Source organism: Falco naumanni, chromosome 1 (assembly GCF_017639655.2).
Source record: "Falco naumanni isolate bFalNau1 chromosome 1, bFalNau1.pat, whole genome shotgun sequence".
Taxonomy (NCBI): domain Eukaryota; kingdom Metazoa; phylum Chordata; class Aves; order Falconiformes; family Falconidae; genus Falco; species Falco naumanni.
Window position 1 is genome coordinate 17263135 of NC_054054.1, and position 20491 is coordinate 17283625.

Genomic DNA, 20491 nt, shown 5'->3' on the forward strand with positions numbered 1-20491 from the left:
CCTAAGTTGTATTTTATGTGAGTATGCATGTGCACACATTCAGGCATGTTTTAATAAAAGGTAAGTTGTCCTTACAAAGCTTCCTACTGTAAGTGAAGTCCAGAAAAGCTCAAGCTCACAGCTAATATCCGCAATTATGAAAAACTGATTAATTAGCCCAAAGCTTGCATGGCTAGTTCATTTTCATAGTATAACAGTTCAAAGTTGAACTAGGTTCACACTAAAAAAAAACACCTTTGCTTTGTCTCATCACTCTAACCTTTTTAATATAAATAGTTTTGTTCTTAAAGGCCTGCACATTTCTCTAAAAGCCCCTTCCCAGCATTTTCTTCCAAAGTTACATACCTGCCACAGGCTTCAAAAGCAGATTTCAAGACAAAATGCTGCATGCCTATGTAATAGTCAACAAATAAATATATTTGTCCTTGCCTAAGTGCATGGACTGAGATATAATGGAAACCAGAACAGGAACCCTTTTTTGGTAGGCTATGTTCTAACAGGTTTTTAAACTTTATTATTAGCTGTGGAACAGTAATTTATTTTTTTTCAGCTTTAAATTAAAAATCTCTTTGCTACAGGAAAAGAATACTTACAAACAAACTTTGTTTGTTACAAGTTTAGAATCTCATAGTTGTTTCCAAGTTAATTACAGCTTAATTAGTTGAGTCTCCCTAATGTGACTTCATGTTGTAATTTCAAGTTGTCTGCATGATGAGTCACTCCTACTCTAGAAAGTATAAACATGAAGCCATATAAGTTCCTTAGAGTCTGAGAAGGGGAAAAAAAAGAACAAAAAAAAGGAAAAAAGTCAGGTTAGAAACAAGGCAAGAGCTAAACTACAATTTGTCCTTTATGTCACAGTGACTGAAGTTTCCAGGACCCTAATTTTACGTTCTCAGGAAGTATAACTGTTTTATTTACACACATTTAGAGAAGAGCATAAATGTCACACCAGACCCATTAGAAATATAGAATTTATTTCTCTTTACATTCAGACAGCAATATATTGCAGATTTGAACATGCCACTTCTTGTATCATACGTGACTTATGGATCCTATGCTTATAGTTGTGATAGCTATTGCTATCTTAGATCAACACAAAATGTGTTTCTGGACTGGTTCTCTTAAGATCTTTAAGCGATTACCAGCAACTTTTGAAGAAGGGTAGTCTTGAAAACCCACTTCATAAAAATTAATCTGTCATAGCCTACATCATCCAGCTGCTTACTGTTGTCTTACCTTTACAGCTCCAGATCTCAAGAAAGTAATTTCAACAGTAGCAGTGGACAGAGAGATTGAGGACTTGCCCCTTATCTTCCCCCAGGCAGCAGTTCTTAATAAGGCAATACCATGTTATAAGGCCACCAAATTCCTCATGGTCCATGAACTGTGCTTTTGGCAGGGCAGCTCCTTTCCCACCTGCAGCCCTTGCTTCCCTTCCCCCCTTGCACTTCCAGGTGCAAGCTAACCACAAGAGTCAATCTTAACAGTTCTGACAACATCCTAAAACATATTAAGTCATCCGCAACTAAAAGTCTCTGAAGTAACAGGGAAAAAAAAAAAAAAGAAAAAAAAAAGTGTTCTGTTTAAACCTTCAAAGTACCATGAACAAGAGGTATCTTCATAACCAGTGTCCTGACAGCACCCGTTCAGTGTACTTCGCTTCATCTTTACAAACTCAGAAAAACTGTGGTGCTTTTTTCCTTTTGTCTCTTAACTCTCCACACATTCAGCTCAAGAATACCAGGAGCTGCAGTGCATCACCACGTGAAGATGGGGAGGGGCAAGGGAGTAAGAAGAGTGAAAAGGGAGGGAGCGCTACAGAAACACTGCCCCTTGGCAGGCTCTGCACCAGCCATACAGAGAATATGCATACACATGATGAGAGATTTTGTTGCTCCAGTTTATGTGGTGTTTTTTGTTGGGGGGTTGGTTGTTGTGTTTTGGGGTTTTTTTAAATTAAAAAACATTATTCCCACTAAGGCTGGTTGTGCAAAGTTGGTTTTCAAGAGCCACCGTTCAGTCTGACTCTGTTCCTGTAGACAGACTTCCTATGGATCCATTTCTCACTAGCATCTTGCTGTAGTTTTTCTGCTGTTCTTCTTTGAAAGTATCTTTGACTTTCGCTCGTTTCAGACCTCCATCCCTGGAAAAGAGCAAGAAAGAAAAGTAACCCATCATGATTGCTACCACTACTGTTATCAAACTATGAGCTATATTAACTATATTAGTCAACTCTAGAGCCTTCACCTAAAAGATTATTAAGAAGGCTTTTCTTCAGAATTTTCAGAACATCCAAGTTTAAGCAAGTTTATTAAATTATGGCCTTAAGCCATAACGTTTATGCAGTCCAAATTTTGAGTCTAGCCCATTAAAGCAGCCTACTCATGTTGGTAACAGGTTGCACCTACCATAGAAATCTTTGCCAATCTGGGATGCTATTTCCCTAGACTGTAGAAGCAGTCAATCTTGCGCAACGCCATAGCTGTCTCTTGCCTTACATCGTTCAGAGGGCCAGAGCTGGGCCTCATAGTTGAATCCGCTTTCCTGTTCTCTTCATCAGAATCTTGCTCTCAAGTCTGTTTCATACAGTCCTATGAAATCTAGGTATTATGCTGCTACTTACTGAGGTAGGACACAAGAAAATCAGAGCAGAAAGCCTCAAGCCCTGTGTTTTATTTGTTATTGTTGTTGTTCATCAGTTTAGACAAATAACTTCACTTCTGTTCTTTAATCTCAGCATGTCTCAACATGAGAAACAACTCCGAAAGACTGATCTTCAAAAGCATCAAGCCTTTAGGTCAACTCACTGCATGAGAGCTATGTGCTCCAAAGACTTTATGTATCTTTTTTTATTTTTACTCTCTCATACACATGAAGTTACTCCCTGGTTTTCTTCAGAGTGGAATAAAGTTATGTTAAATGTTACCTGTCACAAAGCTAAGGAGGAAGAATATCTCAATCAAACTAACAACAGACAGTCCACGAAGTTCAACAAGGACAGCACCACTCACCAGGGAAGTTCAGTCAGTCCTCCTTGGCGAGCAATGGCTGACCTCACTCTGTTGGCAAACTGAACAGCATCTTCGCCTTCCTTCAAAGGTCATAAATTCAACATAAGCAAAGCAGAGAGAAGTGAATTGAAACAGACTTCCGTAACACTTTTCATCTGCTGCCTCATCAAATTAGCTCACTGCCAAATGATCTGTCCCCTACCATTCCAACACGATCTAATGTTCCAATACAATAATAATTTAACTCATTTTTCCCCTAAAGTGTTGAAATTAAAGGAAAACTTTGCTACCAATGTCCCATCCTCTTGGAGCATCGCTACTGTGAACAGCACTGTATTTACTGCTATCCTTTGTATATATGATGCACTGCTGATGGTACCGAGCTGCATGAGGAAAAGCTAAGTCCAATCATACATCAAAGTCAACACTAACAAAAGTCCAGTATAAAACTTTGAATTTGGAGACATGGGGTGGGTAGGAGTTTTGCAGGAGAAAAAAAAAAAAAAAAAAAAAAAAAAAAAAGAGTAAGAAGAGGCACTTGCAACACAGTCAGGTTCTTCAATAGCTAAGAATCAAACAGATGCTAGATTACCTTTCTAACCATTGGTGGCATGTACCACACGTTGCAAACAATGGCCCAGCTGGTCATTATTCGCAGAAGATAGCTCACGATGTTATATTTGCTGCTGTTCCAGAATGCATCTCCAAACTGAGGATCATACTGTAAGGGACCACAAAAAAACAAATGATATAACCCTTTCCCCACAGATCTGAGACAGGCTGTGATGTTCTGAGGTGGATGCTTTCAGTCAGATGCTGGAGTACAAGAAGATTCACAACTGACATGTTTGCTTAGAATGAGGCTTTAGAAAAAGTAGCCTGTGCTTATTAGCAGCAGATGTCACCCATTTGCCTGAACTAAGAGAGCTATGTCTGCTGCAAGCTGCATGCTTCGCTTCCCTTCCGCATCAGGGAAGACTAGCTCAATCTCCCTTCCTTCCAGCTTTCTGGAGGAAGAACCTGACCCCACCAGGTCCTACCACCCAGGCTCCATAGGCTGAATGACTTCACGTTCTCATTTTAGCCACTTATACGCTAGGAGTCACCCATGACATGTAGCCAACTGCCAGGGCTCCTGTGCTTCCATTAGCAGCCATACTGAAACAGTTTCTTACTGCCCTGACAAAAACAGATCCCAAACTTAGATATTCAGCAGCTAGCTAGTTCCACTTACTTTGATTGCAACAGGATAGATTGTCCCTCCTATCTCAAAGCTCCCCTTCTTGAACATCATCACAGATGTATTGTTTATGCAGGTGCCTGTCCAGAGAAGAAACTTGGGTCATTACTTCATATAGCCTACTACATTTCAGCAGCAACACTACATCAACATACAGGTCTTACGCTCACGAAGGAGCAAATGCAGGCCCTTTATGGCTAAGCTAAGCATCTTTCCCCTGCTTGCTTTCATTCTCTGTCTTGTGACTAACTCCCTGAACAAAGTCAGAACATGTATGAGACAAAAAACACAAGGCTGAGGTTACATCTGTAGGACAGCGAACTGACATTCACAGCACAAAAGAAACAATCTTCCCATTCTTCTGCCTACAGCTTCTGTCAGGAGATCCAACAGCTAAGGACCATATTGTGTTGTCTTCCTGTAATCTCATATTAAATTAGCAGTTCCCTAATAAAATCTAAGCCAGAGGTACATTTGATACACCAGACATATTTGAGCACCAAAAGCCATGAAAGAGAGAACAGGGATGAAATCTACACTGAACGGAGATAAGGAGCAGTTCAGCTTCTTACCTTCTGGAAAAATTAAGATTGGGAGCTTGCTTTTGTCCGCCACATGTTCCCTGAGTCTGTGGAAGCAGAAGGAAAGCTTCAAAACCAGCTCCTTTCCACTTTTTTCCCCAGGCAAGTCTATTAAAAATATCTTTACGTAGAACACATCTGTTTGAAACCAAAGCCTTTTACTGGACATTAATTTGCACTTGCTTTTCTGTTTCTCACAAACCTGAAGCTTTGGGCAGGCCACCTCTTAGGCCCCAGTGCATTACACTGAGGCAACATCCTGCTTGCTTTCCTCCATATTATTTTATTAATGACTGCCAGGGAAGCCAACCAATGTATGCCATTAAGTCAGTCAGATTAATTCTAATCAACTCAACCTGCAAGAAGCTGTCTACATAAGAAAAAAACCAAACAAAAAACCAAAAAGCCTTGTGCAGGAGTCCATCCAGGCTTTGCTTGCTTAGCAGCAGATTTCTTAAAAAGAGGACTCTTAAAACACCTACAGCTCACACTACTTGAGTTAGCACTTGGATGACATAGCAAAATCATACTGCTGCACAGAGGCCAATGAGATGGTGAAGTAACCTGCTAAAGTTAACCTAAAAGTTCTTTAAAAATTAGGAGGACTTTCTATCACTTTTACTACAGTGTTCATACTGTAGTGATACAGTTTGGTGATAATTGCAGAAGACTGCCTTTGTAAGCAGCGCAGTTGTATAATTAGACACATTTTTGCCCCTCATCCAAACAAGCAAAGCTTATTATTTCTAGCTCACAATTTCAAATGAAGTTGAGACAGTTCATGTCACAGAAAGCCCACTTCATCAGTATTTCTTTTCAACAGAAAGTCCCAGAATTTGAAGTATATTCACAGCCTTTTAAAAGTGTATCTGAATTCATCAGACATTAGTTATTATGCTGATGGTTACCCAAATGAGATGTTTTGTGACAGTCTGCTGCAATCCAGACCTTACCAGAACCTTTGGTCTGCACCATTTCACCCTGTATAAACCTTTCAAGCCTTTCTTGGTGACCTGGGAACCTAACATTTTGATCACAGCAGCAACATCTTCAGGTCATTGTGAATGATCTCATTTGCTTCCTACCACCCCTCCAGCTCACTCCAATAACTGCTGTTGAGCCACTACTATACTGATTGCTTCCACTCCTGCTGACATCTACCAATTTGCAATACCCTGCATCATTCCAGCCTACAATAACGTGCAATTACAGATAACTCGTGCCCTTGTGATTAGCATTTATAAGCAGCAGTCATCATTTGGAATAAACCAAGTAGATATGGCTCCTGTAGATGTAGTGCTTAGGACATGGTTTGGTGATGTAGTTGGCAGACCTGGATTAACAGGTGGACTTTACAATCTCAAAGGTCTTTTCCAACCTAAATGATTCTAAGATGCTCTTGCAAGTCAGCCTTTTGCCCTCCTGAGATCCCTAGGTTCCAGCTACCCTGTTTCCCAGTGCAATCTCATCAGCTTCTTGGGGTTCCGTCTTTCCAAAGTTTTAATTCCTCATCTGGGTCTTTGTTCAACAACTCTTCGAGGATTACATACCTGGGCGTGGCCTCTCGGGCACTAGCAGGTACCAGAGTTGCACTAGCAGGGCAATCCCCTGCTCCGACCCACACCTCACCTTTTCGTCACTAGATGGCGGTCTTTGATTTCCGAGCGTTCAAACCAGACGTGAGGACAGGCCTTGACCGTGGCTCTCTGAATGACTCCCATTAGTCCACCGTGAACCTGGCCAACCTGCAAGCCCAATAAGGCACATCAATCAGCATATAAGACACCTGAAAAGCAGAACTTCCTCTTCTGCATCCCCCTCAAAAAAACCCACAAGCACACCGGAGACCGCAAACCAGGACTGGGCAGTGCCCAAAAGAACTATTACAATGTTTGAAAGGATCTAGATGCAAGTGTGGAAGCATCTCTCAAGTATTTCATCAGGTGAGGAGCCTAGCATTGACACTGCCAGGACAACTTCACCAACATGTAACTTGTAGACCAATTTCAACACAATTTATACTTTTACCCACTACCTAGTGCTTAAGTTAACTTTCACAGTAGAGATTAACTGAACTCCGCAACCAATACCCCGCAGCCTTTCCCTTTCCTGGTCTCTCTCCCTCTGCTGTGGTCATCGTGGATCTCCTCGTACCATTGCATAGCATCCATCATTTGTCAAAATGATTGCATCTATCGGTGATGTGTGGTTGGCAACACAAATTCCTCCTTTCTGAGGTTTGTTTTCCCTGCAATTACATAAATTTTTTGTTAGACTACTAGTGCACTAACCACCACACTACACACACAACAGTTCCATAAAGCTGCCAAGTGAGTCAGCATCTAGTGCGACATTAACCTGCAGGTCAGGAAAGAGCTGCCCCATTTCAAATAGGATACTCACACATGGAAGTATACACACACTTTTGCTATAGCAACATCAGCTCACTCACTTGTTATGGTAATGGATGGTACCAGACAGAGCTCTGACAAGGATGCGGGAGCACGTGAGGTGGACCACTTCACTCAGATAGTTTTTCACACTGAAAGAAATCACAGGCATCTGGAGCATCCTGGAAAGCAGCTAGACAGACACACAATATTCTCTAGCCTCAACACAACTCAGGGCTGAAATTTTCCTGGTACTCTGGAGCACAGAGGAACATTCCCAGCTCTACCACTCACTTGCTACAGCAGCTCAGCCAAGACATGCAAGACCCTTGGTCTCACTTACCGAGGCAAGGCTGTCATCTCCTCGCCAGGTACTTCTTTGTCCCATGATGTCCCACGACAGTAAGAGTAGCCCATCAGAAATCACCAGCCTCAATGCTAAGCCTGGCAAGAAGCCAACCTCTGCCCAAGTTCAAAATGCTACTAAAAGCAAGGCCACAAGCTTGTGGGTGAACTGTCAGTAGTCTACCACTTGTGAAATCTGTCCAGTCCTAATCTTGAGCTGTTTGCACGGATGCCAGTTGTCAAATTTGTCCCTCACACACCACAACACAGTACCTACCTGCTGTTTGGCAGCTGTCCGACCATTGTTGTCCCCACAATCATTGAGATAATCCCAATGGCAGCCAGGGTAAAGCTACAGGGAAAATAGACATTAAATCAAAATAAGTAGTTTTGTTCATTTTAGTATCACTCTCCCCTTCAAAATGGAAAGGGATTGCAGGAATTCAATTATTCCTCAGATACTCGACATATCCAGTTCCATAACTCAATAATTCCCCAACACATTGCTCAAAATCATGGTCTAGCAAAGGCAGCAGATTCAGATACCCCAATGCATGTAGTGTCATGGAGTTTTAGAGCTTGCCCAACTTACACTTACATTGCAAATACACAACTTACAGGAAGCATTCACAGAAAAAAGATGACCACTAGCCCTAACCTACTCTCCACAGTAAATGGCAAGATAGAAGTGTTCTGAATGGCTTCTTAACCATTCAAAGAATTTAAGCAGGTTCATCTTTCTTTATCTACTAATGCTGCTTTTGGGTTAAAAGAGCTGAGATGACATTTCCCAAGAAAACACACATTTACGTTCCCAGACTGACAAAACCCCTCAGCACCCATGAGCTTACCGCAGGGGCAGCAGTAAGCAGTACCGCACTATAACCCCAACGACCCACACAACAGTCAGCCTCAGGCTGATGTAGTGGAAGTTGACATTAGTCCTTGTGAGGAGATTCCAGGAGACCAGCTCTTCAGAGGAAAACCTTTGGGTGACTTCATCTTCCACAATGGCTTCAAACCCTTTTCTGCAGAAGTAGAATATGTCAGAGAATTCGAAGTCCACTCGATGCAGACGCGCGATTTCTTTCTCCATAGGCGTTTCATCTCTTTCAATGATACCTTGGGAAGGAAAGGGTAACCCTATAAGGAAATAATTCTATACAGCAACAGTCATCCTCCAAATCACTTACCACTTTGCATTACTCAAGGAGACAAATTCACTGTCGGACCCTCTCCTATGAAAGCAAGATCAGGTGGGTAGTTGAACACAGCATACTCGTCAGTAGGCCAGTTCTGGATCCCCTTCCTCACATAAACACCTTGAGCAGCAGATATATCAAGTTCTGCTGCCTCCTGAAGGTGAAGCAAGAAGGTAAACCCTTTCCCACCGTCTGACAAGTCCTCAACTCAGCAACTTTATTCAAGACCATCTTACACTTCCAGAGCAAACCAAGCAAGACCTTGGCCTTTCCATTCCCTTCTCCTGGTGCTCTGTGTATTTAAGGGCATTCAGCATCCTCCATGGATAGTCATAGGCCCATCTCTCATCAGACATTCTGGCATCCCACAGCCACATCCAGCTGAGATGCACTCCACTACTACCTGCCAAAGCCCCAGACCACAACTGCTACCTGACATCTGTGCATGGACCAGCTTTGAACCAAATGTACCTCCCTCCCTTCTCAGCACAAGTGTTTTCTATAAGCAAAGACAGGATCACACTACTTTTTATTTAAGTCAAACCAAGAAAAACCCTCCAAAAAACACATCAAAGAAAGTTGTGTCTATTGCTGCCTTGATAAAATTTAGTTCAGCACTAACAGTTGTGTTTCAGTTGAACTGTGCCCACATAATGCCTGGCAATAGAAAAGAAACCTGGAGATTTCAGAATTGCAGTACAAACAGCAAGTATTCCCTCTCCTCCTCCTCTTTTCATTTTTTATACTTATGGTCTGACAAGCACCAGTTTCTCACTAGAGCTTACAAAGGCAAGGAGAAACTGTGTAAGCTAAATATAAAGATCAAGTAGCTGCTTTCAAGCAGGTCTGGCTCCAGAAATTGATGACCGAAGGAATCCAGAATAACATTTAACTAGAACCACCACCCCATGAGACACTGAACTAGGATTAGAGGTCCAAGTTCAGGTTGTCACTCTGTCAGACACCCTCTCACAAATTGCATAATCTCTCTGTTTCCATGTTGAGATTAAAAAAAAAAACAGAAAAGGAGGGAGCATCTGGCTGTTCCAAGCTACTTGGCAGTTTCCCACAAATACATGTTCCACAATGTGCAAATCTGTACCTAAGAAAGTCTTGCCAGCAGGAGAAACTTTGTGAATATATTTGCTGTACAAATCACATGCAACATTTAAATTACAAGTGACATGGAAAAAAATCTTTGTATTGCACTGTTGCATACAGACGGGATAACACAAGAAGCTCTAAGATACAAGTCCAACAAATCACTGAGGTAAACACTACAGAACAACACGCAAGAGAGATGTTACACTGCAACAAAACCTATTAGCACCTTCAGCTCTGAACCTGGCAGCCACGACTTCCAATTCCACCATTGGACCATCTCAGTGCATTCTGAGCATGACAGCACTCCTATCACTAACCTATAAACATAAATTGTTAATATGGCACACCCAAACACTCACATGCCCTTTGGGATCTAAATTATAAAACATGTAACACATCAAACATTTAGCAGGATAGACTACACTCCTGTTGCATTTTAAACACAAACCAGAGCTCTAGTCTGTGGTTCAATTTTTCCTCTCAGTCAGTCCCTTAAACCTCTAAATTGTGAAACATCCAGGACTGTAGGTGAGTCAGCCCAGCCTGTCAGCTCCATGCTGCTGTGGGGTGTGAGGCAGGTCATAGCCAAGAAACTGGCCAGGGGAACTCTCCAGCACTGATCATAGAAGTACCACTCTTCTCTCCAGTTCCCAGGAGAAATGGGAACACTTCCTCCTTATCCAGCCCCTAGTTCAGCATCAGCCAAGCAGTTGGCTCCCCTGGCTCCTGCTTCTTGGCTGAAACCAGCCCAGGGTTCAATTTTAACACACTGCTGGCACAGTCAAGAATAGCACAGCTGTAACGTCTTGCCCCACCACCCTGTGCTGTCATTGTCACATGACACCCCATGTGCAAGCTGCTTTGCAGCCTTTGGACAAGCTACTCCAAGCCAAGTTCTCAACAGCACCCGAAGGTATTATGAACAGAATTAAAACACATGCTGTTCAGGCAACGTACTTAGCCTTCTTGTAATCTGAAGTAACATTTAACAGCCTTTAATCCCTTGGCCATGGGCAGAGCTGAGTTTGCCAAAAACAGCATTATGCAGGAGTACAGCAAACCTCACTCCCAACCGAAAAAAAAGCCATAGCTGCTGCTTTCCTCAGCATCACAGCACAAGCCCCAAGCCTCCAAGCTCATATGCTCTAGTCAGCTAATTATACTAGGCTCAAATTTAGCACTATTTACACAAGCTTTTCTTTTAGTGGATGTCAGTTTTAAAACTCTGACTTAACAGCATCTTTGTACTTTTTCTTAACTTAAAGAAGACTGCTCACCAACACAGCCAACACCCACCCAGACAGCTGAGAGCTGGTTATTCAGCTGCAGTAAGATAGACATCTACACTGCAAGTGTCTGCTCAGCCAAGAGCTACCATTGAGCCTGGCACATAAACACGCTGCCCTCTTAACACAGAGGGACCTTGAGGTAATAGCACCAGGTAATTGTCCACATAGCAACTACGCCAGCCAATTTCTTGGGACTATTTCCTATCACACCACCAACGCAGGGACACTGGCTGCCATTTCTGCCAACAGATGTGAAATACACTGGATTTGGTACTGCAGAGAGAGGTGGTGTCCCCTCAGTCATGCACTCTCTTTCATACTGAGCAACACTGGATTTTAAGGTCTTTGGGGAGGACCGTTTTTGCTCTGCCTGGGAACAGGAAAACTTGCCCTTGCACATGCGTCTGCAATGCTCCCTCCTATCCTGACTCATCTCCTAGTGAGGACTGAATGGTCAGGAAAGATGAAAGAGGTATTACACATTCCCCGCCCCACCCCCAGCACTCAACATGCATATGCATACACAGACACCAACACCTACCTTTACCCTGGTTTAATCAGATACTCCACCAGTTATCACTGGAAATGTCTCCTCCCTTAGTAAATATTGTGTAATGCAGCGGCACCTCTCTGCCTGCTCATGCTCTGCCACCTCAGAGAATGCCAAAGTATATGCTGCACTGTTAGATCTACACTTACACCGACCCCCAAGTACTTCCATTGACGTACAGGAACCCAGACTCCTAATTATAAGTCAGTCAGTCCTGTGGTTAAAAAGGTCTAAAGAGCAATATATAGAGCACAGCTTGGTGCTGCAGAGTCCACATCTCCCCTGCTCCCCATACCTTCTCAAGTAAGGAGTAGCTGAGACTCTAGCTTACTGCAGTAAGAGCCACCTACAGTGGGGAACGGTTAGTTTTAAATTAAAATATAAAAAGGATATTAAAAAGTGTATTTTGGGCCACCGTTGTGATTGCGTATCCCCATCCGTAAAGACCACTTGAACACAGCCTGCATGCAATCTATATGAATTACCTCAGGCCATTTTTACTACCATTAACACTCCAGACAGTAGAGCGCAGTCGGATTAGTCCAAGTTCTGATCTACAGCATGTATTAGCACTTAACGCCCCTCAGTCACACGTACAGGGGGAATAGGTACTTGCAGTTTTATGGAAAGATAGATCATAGAACATTACCTACTAGGTCCTCTCTCCCTTTACCTTTCTTTTCTAGGGGAAAAAAACCCTATGTGCCAGAAAGATCAGATATCTAGGAAGACAAGAGCTCCTACTGTGCAGCTCAAGCAGCATAGTTTGAGATCTTGCCCTCTCACTGACCCGTGACGTGAAGGAACACTATCACCCTTACAGGAAGAAAAAGGATATCTTGCTGCATCACTGACAACCTGTGAAACACAGAGAGCAGGGAACTGACATTATTTGGAAGGATCACACACCTTGCCTTCCCCCACCCCCAAAAAACCCCACAACTTTCAGGACACCGGTGAGTGATACGGGATATACTTTTTCTCAGACACTTTGAAGTCAGGAATTAAATAAGACCTGTTTCAAGAGCTGATGTGCAGTACCTCCAGTTTATTATTACAGGTGCTAACTGACAGTTGGATCTGCTACCATCGAAGCCTGTTTTGTGCCTGGCCTGCAGACAGTACAATACCAGTGTTTACACTATTGATAAGAATACTCCTTCGGAGGTGAAACACAGCCAGCTCGTTCAGCACATCAGTCCCCATCTCATGTTCGCATGAGCTAACTCATAGACTCAGGCAACAACTGACTTGTCTGCTAACTGGCAAGCTGGTTCTGTTTCCAGCTGTGCTGCCTAACGAGGGAGCACTCAGAAAATGCTGTCAAAAACAAGCAAATCAATACCAATACTGAGGCTGTCAGGAACCAAACGAAGCACTGGCTGCAATGTCTTGTTCAGCCTTCTCCTGTTTCCTGGGCAAACACAGACTGCTCTCACCACACTTGTAGCTCCAAAGTCTCACAGCCAACTCTGACCTAGTAGAGCCTATCATGACACACACACAGAATGGGTTAAGATATAGTACAAGAACCAATTTCAAAATTAGGCTAGAGGAAGAAATATGAAGCAACTCTTCAGCTGTCTTTCTACAGATGATGAGTGTAAGAAGTTCATCTGGCAAACACCAGGATAACTCCAGAGGACAAAATGTGAATAGCAGCAGACTGAAAAAAGGGAACAAGTGTAACACCACACACTCCCATCCAGCACTCCTACAACAGAAAAAGCATGGAGCTTGGGAAAAAAGTACTGTCCACTAAATATTCAGATCTTGTTAGAGATTAAGCATACTCTCATGCTGTTAGGACTGTGACAGCTGGCCAGCACCCCTGCAAGCAGCAACCTAAAGACAGATTTCAAGACAAAACAAAAAAAAATCAAGTTCATAATGTAACTCAAAAATCTCTTTCAGCTGAGGACAGTCTCCATCTTAAGCTCTACTCTGTTTTGTTAAACAATGTTCTTTCATACCCTTCATTTCCTCACCCCCAGGTTTTTCAACCATTCAGTACAAGCCACTAAAAGCAGCATTTCATTCTGCGGGAACAGTTCTTGTGCCAGCAGCATTGCAAAACAATTAGATGTATCTGTTAGCTTGCAACCACCCCACTTCTTTTCGAGCTCTCATGTATATATCTAACTTCTCTGTTTGAAAAGGACTTAGTCTTATCAATTTGATTTTACCCCAAGCTCTCACCATTAGCAGCAGGAGTCTTTAGCATCTGTGGCTGCGGCTTTTTGACACCTTTTTCTATCCGTATAGTGGCCCACTGTTGAAGAGAAAAAAAACATTAATTTCACAAATGTAGTATTCACTTAAGAAAAAAGTCACTGAAAAAAACCAACAGTTAATCAAAGTAATTTTCAAAGAATATTGTCACCAGATAATCATCACTCATCTTCCTCAGATGTGTCCACAAACCCACACACAGTTCCTCTAAAGAAACGCTGAGGTAATGTACCTAATAAAAAAACCCCACTCAGTGCTAGTTAGTACTTTCCAACTCTGCTTGCCAGTCTTTGGAGAGCTGACTCAGCGCTTCACAGTGGTTTCAGTTCCAGTTCAGGTACACAGCCACCAACACCATGACAGGCCTCAGTCAGCCTTACAGGAAGCTCCAGGAACTGAGCTAGAACAGCCCCTGAGCACACAGCATGTGTTCAGTGCCAACAGACACATCACAACTCAGCTTGTCTACTTTCACCATACTGAAGCAAAAAAAGCCCTAACTGGATTAAGTCAAACTGAGGCCTGCACACAGCTAACTCTGCTAAAAAACAAAAACAGTGTTTGTAGTCATGGGAAGTCTCATTTAAATTCAGTTTCAGTCCAAAGAAGATTGCACCTAGGATTTTTCCAGGCTGAACAAAACTGAAATTTCCCTCCACTCTGCAGTTTCTCATTTCTTGGCATTTTAGAGGTCTGAGGAGCAGAGAAACAGGCCAAATCACCAGCTCTAGTGAACAGCTGCAGAGCCCCTTCCCCTGCCGCTGGGAAGGGCTGCCAGCTCACTGGGGTTAACTGCTCTTTTCTAGTGGGTAGGCTGAGAGAATTCGACTGAAGTAGGAGATAAAGTAAGCTCTGCTCCCCAAGGCATGTCAAAGCTTCCTAGCAGTTCAGCTCCCTCCAAACCCCAGTGGCAGAACCACAAAGGCATCAGGAGACTTCCTCTGATTTCCAGCCCTTATTGGGCTGGAGCCAGTTTAACCTGTTCTCAGGCCAAAAGGTTTTCTTGACCTTCAGCTGACTCTGTTCCACACAGTGCTTTTAAATAGCCCTTCTACCTCCTACGTCAGGCTTCATTTTTACTGGGTTAACGATTACAACCCCTTTGCCACCCCAAAAGCCTGCCTGTGATGACAGAATAGCCCTTCTGGCCTGGATCCTTCCTTTCCCTACATGGCAGCTTTGCAAAGGGATGGAAAGCTCAGCCAGCAGGGACTGACTTTATGGCTCCCCATTACGCACATTAATTCCTCCCTCATGAGACTTAATCCTGTTCTAAGGAGTACTGTTATAACAGGCATTTCTAAGACAGACAGGTGACCTGGCAGAAATGAGCTCATATCAAAGGATCAGGATATTACCCTGATTATTATACAACTTACGCAGTATCAAAGGCATACTTTGTTTTAACAGCGTACAGATGGTCCACTGGTCTGCACAGAAAGGACCCAGACCAATGTTAAACCACGCAGCTTCCACCTTTCCCCTCCATCAGAGCTATAGGGCATTTGGTGATGCAGTTCCCTTTTGAAAAGTCACTATCCTGACTCACAGCATTATCTCTACCATGTAACTTCCGAGGAACAGCCAGGACTGCTTATTGTATCAGGTCTTGTTGAATCACAACCTAACCTGACAATATATTCACTTGTTTTCTCAGTTCTGCTGCTGCTAAGGCAACAGCTGTTCCAAGAACTAATTTCACCTGTAGGAGTAACCCAGTACCTTCTGGCTACATATCATCCTCAGCAGTGCTATGGCCATAAAAGTTGTGGGAAACACCAAAACAAAATATTGTTCAAGGAAGAACCTATACACAATACCTCCATTTCTACATTTCTTCTACTAAATGGATTTGGGGGTACACAAACCAGCAAATACATTGACAAAATAGTTCTCTGACCAGACCTGAACCACTGTATTCAAAAATTAATATCTCCACAAGCAGGTAAGTCACTTATTACATAGGAGGGGTAAAAACAGACTTTGCTAATGGTCTCAACCATATACACTAGCTGAGAAAATAAGTTTTCATCTCCCAAATCCTCTCAAACGGGTTATCAAAACTTAGCACTGCCACCTTTTGCTATGCAAAATCCACAAGAACAGTTTCTGTTTGGTGCTCTGAAAGAGCATGCAACAGTCCCTTCACAATACTCTTGCCACAGAGATCATGCTAGACAGTGCCAAGAAGTTTGAGCCTCAGCATAAGCCATGAGGACACAGGCTATTGAGACATGCTTTTGTAATGTTCGACAGCTTGCAACATCCTACTGCATTGCAGTATCTTTTGATACTTTGCTATGCAAAGGAGGCAGCGGACTTTTCCCAAAGTAGACAGAAATTGTAGAGTCATGCTACCCAAGTAAGCTTCTACTGCTTAGAAGCATTTATCTACTCTATTCAGAGGAGTACATTCCTGCTTCCAAAGTAGTCTGACCTTTGGTCCACCGGTTCACCTAACTCCAGAAAGCTGCAGTACCCTACCTGGGGGATAGGGATGGGGACACGGACAAAAAGAAAGACGGGAGAGGATAGTTAGTTCCCTTTACTCTCTACCCATGCCTTCCCAGGAGATGGAAGCACTGCCATAAGCTTGACAGCTGTGTGGCATCTTGTACAAAGCGTTCCAGGGGACAGCTGACTTGTGCTCCACATGTCAATAGCTGAGGCAGTTTTAGTTTTGGTGCCAGATCTCCCAGTGGATTTAAGCATGTTTCATAAAACCAGCAAGGACGACACCAGTTGACCCTCTTGCTGCCCTCTTGGCCAGAAGCCTTTGGGCATTCCTAAGGGCCCACATCTAACACATGCTACAGCAAACCAGTTTTAAGTCCTCTGTGTCAGCTTTCTTCCCTCAGTCCATTACATTTCCAAAAATTATGCATGTTCCAGCAACCACGCAGCAAGATATTTAGATATTTTTACTTATTTACTTAATCTAATCCTTCCACTTATTCTCAGGCACCTGAAATAAAGGCACTATCATCAATGCCGAAATTTGAACTCTGATCAAGTAAAAAGCTTGTTTATATCCAGTCTGGAAAACAAAAGAGAGACCACATGCAGCAATGAGTAATCTCCCTTCCTTCCTGCTAGCTAGGGATTTGCGCCATCCGTTGCCATTTCAGCTGGTTCCTATACTAAAGAACAGCTTTATGCTACAAAGATCTATCACAATGTAAGCTGATTCATCCCACAGGTAAAAATAATGTATTTGTGTATCAGAGATCAAAAAGCATGAAACAAAATTTTAAGCCATAGCCTCTGTTCTACTCAGGAGATGAGCGAAAAAGAGATGGCACATCTTTAGGGTTTATCACTTACCAGTTACATTGACACAAACCTAACCAGCTTCTCCCAGTTTGCAAACTGGTGCTGAGCAGGCAGGCTCAACTACCTTGTTGCAGACCTAAGCCTTCAGCAGGAATCCTGAACCACTTTTGGGGAATGACTGTAACACACCAGGCTCCTAAAGAAATTAAAAATAGTTCAGGGCTACCACTGAACTAACACATAAAGTTAGAAAGCAGCATGGTCACAGAATCTACACAAATACTACCGCAGGTCTGATTTGGAAATTTTGGTATTCCAGCTGCTCAAGACAAAGTAGCTTGGATACTTTGATCATACAAGGCATAGCCTCAAAAAACCCTACACTTTACTAGGCAAGGAAAACATACCAACCTTCCTCACAAGAAAGGCTTCTAATTTATCAGCACCTTAAAAAAATCCAAACCACCACACAGCAAGTCAACAGCCTACACAAAATAGCTAAAAGATCACCTTCAGTTATGCATCACTATGCAATTCCCACATACATAGGGCCTAGGCAGTAATTGTGAAAGATCCAGTAGACCTCAGAAGCAAAAAATACATGTCATTTACAACAGATGTCAAAAAAAACCTTATCTCCAGAAAAGCTGCCTATCTGGCAACTATCTCCAAAGCCAAGCTTGACATGTTGTTTCATGAATGCGTATCTAGAGATGCTGTGTTAGAATCAGTCACAAGTTTTTAGGATTACTTCAGGGACTTCCCCCTTTTCCTTAAAGGATGGAGCTTTGCCTTTCACCCCATTTATCACCTTTACATCACCTCTGGCTTAATAGCAATGCTTGACAATTATTCAGAAGAGAAGAGAATTACTGATGATGACTGAAATCTGCAGTCATATGGAGTTAGATCACTGTGTTCCCCTATTTAAAGGCATTGTCAGGTCACGTTCAGAGCAAGAGTTCATACGCTAGTTTAGCTAAGCATTCCTCCTTGGAGACTTTCCAAACCTCAGTAACAACAGAAAGACTTCGTAACACCTCCCATGCAATGCTACATTGTTTAATGCAACAGCATGCCAATTACTGAGTTATTTTGTGTGAGGAGGAGAGGAAAACACCACCACGAAGAGGAGCAATTATTCCCGAGTGAGGGCAAAAGGTCCTCTGTGGTCACCTATTCTGATGGAACATCCTTGTCACTGCCTCCAAGCATCTTTCCAAAACCTTCTGCACACATGGGCTGTGTAGCAAGTCCTTCCTGGTGGACAGGTATCCAAAGAACAACCCATCTTTACAGAAAAACACCAAAGGCATCAGCAACAGAAATGCCAGACAGCCTCTTTCACACCACCTTCACAAAATGTTACTTTAAGGCAAGCTCTGAATAGAGCTGCTGTTATTTTTTCAAGCAGCATTTGCTTATCAACAGTACCAGAAATCCCAGCATTCACATGCTATGAAATTGAGAGCAGTTTCAGATCAGAGTTGTTCAGATCAGAAAGATGCTGCATTAACTAGTGATGCAAATCCAGCAGAGGGTAACCCCCAACTCTGCCAGCCTTACTTAATGTACAAGAAGCCTTGATTATTAAATCTGTGGAAATGATACGTAACAGCCTTCGTAGGACTGGGGTCTAGGTTAATACAGCCCAGGGATATACTTCAGGATTATGCAGCAGATTTGCTAAAATACTACTCTGAAAGTCAGTCAAAGCCCTTAAACAAGGGCACATCATTCACATCAGGCACATCTCCAAGACATGCTTCTTGTTAGCATCTGAGCTGAGCTGGCAGCCCTCAGAGCTGCTCTCTCACTTCAGAGCTCTGTTTCTCATCTGCCCAGCAGCCCTTGAAGGATACCAATTACACAACAGAGGCCTTCATTGACACTGCGCAACAACATTAGTCAGCAAAGCTTGCTTCAGAGGCCAGTGAGTTAAAGAGGAAACCATCAAAACCCCACAGTGATTCACCAGTTACTAGCTTACACATTCTCCTTTTCTGTTCCCTGCTCTTATGCCCAGCGCCACATGCAACCCTGACGGTGGTTCATGAGAAGAAGCTACAGCATGGCGTACTTGGGACAGGATGTAACAGCCCATCCCACTCACACTGCACAGCCACAGGCACCAAAGGGTCCTGCCCCACTCCCCACCCCCCATATATTATTCTCAATTTTAGGTCCATTCACATTGCCAGGGTTATCTGCAACGCAAGGAACTTTGGCTTGACCTCCTAGCTGCTAAATATGTTACACCCTTGCCTAGCAAAAGCACATTCCCTGCAGGGCAGCATAATAAGCTATTCGAAATTGCTTCTGTTACAAGGGGCCACTATTAAACCCAGATGGATCAGTTACAGGACATGAAAAACACCTATGACTTCAAGCATCTGCTGTGCATTACAGCACAACCAGCAAAACCAACCACTCAAGAAATGCTTTCTCTGCTTTTTCTGCAAGCCCCACAATCTGAGAGCCTAGGGAGATCGGGGTGGGTGGGTGGGTGCATGCCCATTCAAGGTGCTTGCAGCCATCAACAAAACATTAGCCCAAAAATACACAATAATATGGTGTTATTTTATAGCCAGATTGTTTCTTAACACAAGTGTGACCTAATCACTTCCCTCAGGCGATCACATTTCTCAGTATTTCCTAAGTACCAGTTTAAAAATACAAGAAATGTTTTCCCATTAGAAAGAACAAGCAGGGCAGTCTGTACAAGTGTTGCTGACAAGTCAACTCTACTGCCTCAAGGAGCTAGGCACATAGGCACACGCAAAAAAACCCCACCAGCAGACTGGGGGGGGGGGGGGGGGGGGGGGGGCGGCGGGGGCACAGAGAAAAGAAAAAAGAAAAAAAAACCACAAAAAACCCCACAGAGTGTTGGAATTGGTTCTTAACAAGGTGAGCTGCAATCTGTCAAGCAAAGATCATCACTCAGGGGTGCTCATTGCTACTGCCAAATATATAGGCACACAGTCAAAAGTAGTCCTCCAGATTTTCTGCAAACTGATGGAAACAGAGAAATAGATTACTCTGTGGTAGTGGCTACTCTATGGGCCTTAATGAAAGACGAATCATTTTCTGAAAGGCTGGATTTCCCCACTGCTTGGCAAGAGTGCTCAAATGGCATGCTTACAGGGGACTTACCAGCCCCAGCTCATAGTAGAGCTTATAAAAAAGGCAATGGACTACAACAGAGGAAAAATGAGACCAAGAGGTAAAGATGCACTAAATTCAAAATTGGAAGCTATCCGATGATACTTAA

At 43.0% G+C, this 20491-nt stretch overlaps 1 protein-coding gene across 2 annotated transcripts in view; it reads right to left on the reverse strand.

The window, feature by feature from the left end:
- Positions 1-960: 960 nt before the first annotated feature.
- LOC121082897 (glycerol-3-phosphate acyltransferase 3) overlaps positions 961-20491 on the reverse strand; it is a 30680-nt gene continuing 11149 nt past the window's right edge. For both annotated transcript variants that reach the window (XM_040582597.1, XM_040582590.1), the window contains exons 2-12: positions 13915-13987; positions 8422-8692; positions 7848-7922; positions 7288-7377; positions 6990-7083; positions 6465-6580; positions 4827-4882; positions 4249-4334; positions 3607-3735; positions 3015-3094; positions 961-2146 (exon numbers count right to left, since the gene is read on the reverse strand). In XM_040582597.1, the coding sequence (XP_040438531.1) occupies positions 2020-2146; positions 3015-3094; positions 3607-3735; positions 4249-4334; positions 4827-4882; positions 6465-6580; positions 6990-7083; positions 7288-7377; positions 7848-7922; positions 8422-8692; positions 13915-13939 (1149 nt within the window). In that variant the 5' untranslated portion in view covers positions 13940-13987 and the 3' untranslated portion in view covers positions 961-2019. The remainder of the gene's footprint in view (positions 2147-3014; positions 3095-3606; positions 3736-4248; positions 4335-4826; positions 4883-6464; positions 6581-6989; positions 7084-7287; positions 7378-7847; positions 7923-8421; positions 8693-13914; positions 13988-20491) is intronic.